This window comes from Otolemur garnettii, unplaced genomic scaffold (genome assembly GCF_000181295.1).
Source record: "Otolemur garnettii isolate 467f Iridium unplaced genomic scaffold, OtoGar3 scaffold00043, whole genome shotgun sequence".
Lineage (NCBI taxonomy): Eukaryota > Metazoa > Chordata > Mammalia > Primates > Galagidae > Otolemur > Otolemur garnettii.
Genome location: NW_003852438.1, coordinates 9,657,658 through 9,662,153, shown reverse-complemented (window position 1 = coordinate 9,662,153; position 4,496 = coordinate 9,657,658). Strand labels below are relative to the sequence as shown.

General features: G+C 34.1%; 1 protein-coding gene across 1 annotated transcript; it reads right to left on the bottom strand.

The window, feature by feature from the left end:
• Positions 1 to 486: 486 nt before the first annotated feature.
• On the bottom strand, positions 487 to 1,425 carry LOC100960905 (olfactory receptor 6C2-like). The gene has a single exon (XM_012805555.1). The coding sequence runs from the start codon at positions 1,423 to 1,425 to the stop codon at positions 487 to 489; it is 939 nt and encodes a 312-aa protein (XP_012661009.1).
• Positions 1,426 to 4,496: the final 3,071 nt, after the last annotated feature.

Below are 4,496 nucleotides of genomic sequence, written 5' to 3'. Positions count from 1 at the left end.
GAATGCTTTTAGCTTTTCCCCATTCACTTAGATGTTGACCATGGGCTTGTTATATATGTGTCTTATAATTTTTAGATTTTTTCATTCTATGCTGAATTTATTGAGGGTTTTTATTGTGAAGGGATCTTTATTTTATCAAATGCCTTTTCTAAATCTATTTCATTGATTACATGGTCTATGGCCTTAATTCTATTTATGTGATACAATAAATTTATTATCTGTGGTGCATATTTATACTTTTATAAAATAAAATAAAGATGGGTTACTTAGAAAAGAAATAAGAAGACATCAATGCAAGTTCAAATTTTTTATTAGATTTAACAAATATTAACTCTGTCAGATTTCTCTTGCAGTATACTAAAATTTATGTGCTTATCAAATTATGTGCTTATCAAACACCAAAAAGCTTGTGGATCTGTTCTAATCTTATACTAATCACTCTACCAAATTTTCCTGATAAATTGAATCCATAATTTCAATAGTTTTCTATTTTTTTGAGATAAATGCAATTCTTTTGATTGTGTCATTGAGTGCTTGTTTCACTTGCTTGTTCCTTAAGGTGTATATAAATGGGTTTAACATCGGGGCGATGGAAGTGGTGAGTAGTGCCACACCCTTATTAATGTCCACTTCTTCTTTTGCTGAAGGTTTAATGTAAATGAAAATGCAGCTTCCATAGGTGATGGATACAACTATCATGTGAGAAGAACAGGTGGAAAAGGCCTTTTTCTTTTGCTGAGGAGATGGAAATTTTAGGATTGTCTTGATGATGTATATATAGGAAAGAACTATACACACAAGGGTTATGATGAAGGTCATTATAGCACAGGCTATAACCATCTGCTCTATGAGCCATGTGTCTGAGCAAGAGATCTTGAGAATAGGTGATGCATCACAGAGAAAATGATCAATGACATTTGAATCACAGAACTCCAGATTTAAGCCTAGGCCAAGTGGAGGGATTATGATTAACAAACTTCCTACCCAACAGCAGAGGATGAACCTTCTGCAGACTCTGCTGCTCATGATGGTCACATAATGCAAGGGTTTGCAGATGGCCACATAGCGATCATAGGACATGATGGCCAGGAGAAAAAATTCTGTTGCTCCCAATAGGATGATAAAAAATAGTTGACTAGCACAAGCATTATAAGAAATGGTCTTATCTCCAGTTGACATGCTATAAAGGAATCTGGGAATACAGACTGTAGTAAATGAGATCTCCAAGAAGGAGAAATTTTGAAGAAAATAGTACATGGTAGATTTAAGTTGAGAATTTATTAAGGTGAGGGAGATGATTGTCAGATTTCCAGTTACACTTAACATGTAAGTGATAAGCAGAAATACAAATACCAGAACTTGAAGTTGTGGGTCATCGGTCAATCCCAGGAGGATGAATGTTGTTAGTGTTGTATGATTTCTCATTATAGACTCCTGTCTTCAGTCTAATCAGTTTATAACATTAATATTTAAAAGAAATTTAAAAAGTGGTATTAAAATCATGTTAACAATTAACACTAGCAAGAAAATTTAATTAATGCAATCCACATAGATTTTCATTTTGAAATTAACAATGAATCATGTGACTACATGGGTATCTTCAGTTCTAACTGATTTGTGTTACATGGTTGATGAAGGGAAAATTTTTTCAAAATTGTTTTCAGCATATGAAAGTTCTTATTTTTATAGGTCTGTCCATTTTCTCAAATTTCTTTTTCAATTGATGCGCACAGGTTTACTTGTTTAATTTCAATTTTAACCTTAGGAGTAGAGGAGACCATTGATATAGGTGACTTCATAGGTAGTCTGATATATTTATGCTTCTAAAAATTCTTCAATACTCAGAAGTTGAATTTAAAAAGCATCACCACCAGTTTCATGGCTTTGTCTGAAGTGCTGGGTCTTCATTAAATAAAAGTATAGAAGTTGAATATTTTGGCTGACTACATAGATACTTGGTGTGCTTTTGCAATAGAACTGGGGAAAATGTGGTACTGACATATCTGAAGATATTTTTATTTTAATAAAGAAAGAAAAGATACCTAAAAACACCCACTTCCTATATACTGACAATCTCTAAGTTTCTAAGATCAGTCTGATTTCTACTCTTGTTTGTTTTCAAGTAGGGCACCGTATTTTGACATACTACTATAACTAATGTATTGTCTAGGAACATGGTAAAAATTCAAAGACGCAGTCTCTTTTCTTCTGTTATGAGCCTTTGGCTTTGAGTTCTTTATCTCTCCAGGTGATTTCTGAAACACAACATTAAGAACCGCTCAGCTGCAATGATTTAGCTCTACATACCAAAATAATGTAACTACTGTTGCTTATGATTGCATTATGATTAGGTAAAATTGAAATCTTTATCTAACTATTGACAAGACTTCTTTCTTGGTCAAACTATTAAGGCTCTGCTGAGCAATTTTTTCAACTAAGCCTGAACTTTTAGATCTCTGTGTTGACCTTTGCATTGTTCAATCATAGCCAGAATCCTCCTAAGTCAGTTTAGACAGATTCCCACCCTGCTCTCCCTTGTGTGATTCCCCCTTTATGTCTGGTCAGGTTTCCCAACCTCCGCCATTCCTCGGGTGATGTCTGATCACCTTTGCCCTTCTTCAACCAGAATTTAATCAAGTCATATTAGCCAGAATCCCCCTACCCCTGGTATTTTCTCTTGGTGATTTTGCATCCAAGCATCTCCACCCTGATTCTGGGCTATAAATTTCCGCATACTAGCTCTGTATTCGGAGTGAATACAGAATTTTCTTCCACAGCAAAATTTCATAGCAGTGATTCCTATTACTGTTGAGATAGTCCTCCTTTGAGTAAAGTCTTCCTTACTGTCATTTTTTTTTTTTTTAGAGACAGAGTGTCATTTTGTTGCCCTAAGTAGAGTGCTGTAGCATCACAGCTCACAGCTCACAGCAAACTCCAACTACTGGGCTTAGACGATTCTCTTGCCTCAGCCTCCTGAGTAGTTGGGACCACAGGCACCTTCCACAATACCCCACTATTTTTTGTTGCAGTTTGGCCAAACCTGCCACCCTCAGTATATGGGGCTGGCTCCCTACTCACTGAGCCACAGGTTCTGCCCTGATTTCCCTGCACTTTTTATTTATTTATTTATTTATTGGCAATTTTTGGCTGGGGCCAGGTTTGAACCTGCCCCCTTCAGTATATGGGTCCTGGCACCCTACTCCTTTGAGCCACAGGTGCCGCCCTCCCTGTACTTTTTAATTGAAAGATATCTTTCAGGCCTTATATTTCTTTTGGTTCCTTTTTTTCCTCACAAAGATAAGGACAGGAATCAACTTCACTTTGTGCCTGCATTCTGCTGTTTATCCCCTAATATATAGAACACTATATTAAAGAGAGGGAACTAAATATAAAATAAAATAAAACCAATAAAATCAGCACTAAAAAAAAATGATATGAAAACATGCTGAGGAACTTTAACAAATGCAATCAGTGTAAACTAATTCTTTGTACATTCAATGAATCCCAAACAATTAAAAAAAAAAGAGAGGGAACTAAATTAGTCCCTGAGACGTGATATTTAAAGACCACAAAGGGACCAATCCCAGCAGCTCACATTGAGATGTAGCAATAAAATGCATCTGCAGCCCAGTTCCCTCCTCTTAATTCATTCCTTCTCAACTCACACTTGTCCTTCCTTAATGGGCATGCTGTTTGCAGAATAGTATTTTTTGTTGCAAAAATATTTTTTCTCTGATTCATTTCTTATTCAACATGACTCTGAGCTTATCTTGCTTAGACACAAAGAGGTGAAATTTGATAAACTAAATGATATTGAAGTGTAAGGGCAAGATTTCTATCTTTCCAAAATTATTGCTATTACATTTCTAAGTGAATAGAATTAAGAAACTATTATAACATAAACAAATACATCATTAGATTGAAGAAAGTGCATGTGTGTGCACATATATATTATATATAAACATTACATATATATATATACACACACACAGTGGACATAAAGTTCATGTGCAATAAAAAATAGTTTAATGTGGTAAATTTCACATGAACTTTATGGATACCTTGTATATAATGTACACACACATATATATAGATATAGATAGATATAGATATAGATCTCTCCACCTAGGTGTTAATGAAATTCTAGGTAAAAGTTGGTTTTACATGTTTAAAAAAATTATGCTCACTGAATTAACTTCAGTAGTACTAATGTATAAGCAAGCTGTCAGTTGATTTCAATATATTTATTTAATTACTTCAAAAAATTACTTATTCTGCATTCTTCTATTTATCTCCTAATGTGTAGGGGATAATGTATAGTGTTCTAATGTGTAGAACACTATATTAAAGAGAGGGAACTAAAAATAAAATAAAATAAATAAAGTCAAAACTTAAAAAAAAAGATATGAAAACATGCTGAGGGACTTTATCTAAAAAATGCAATCAGTGTAACCTAATTCTTTGTACATTCAATGAATCCCAAACAATAAAAAAAA

Coding starts and splice junctions, on each gene's coding strand:
- LOC100960905 (XM_012805555.1), bottom strand. CDS start 1,425: ATGAGAAATCATACAACACTAACAACATTCATCCTCCTGGGATTGACC.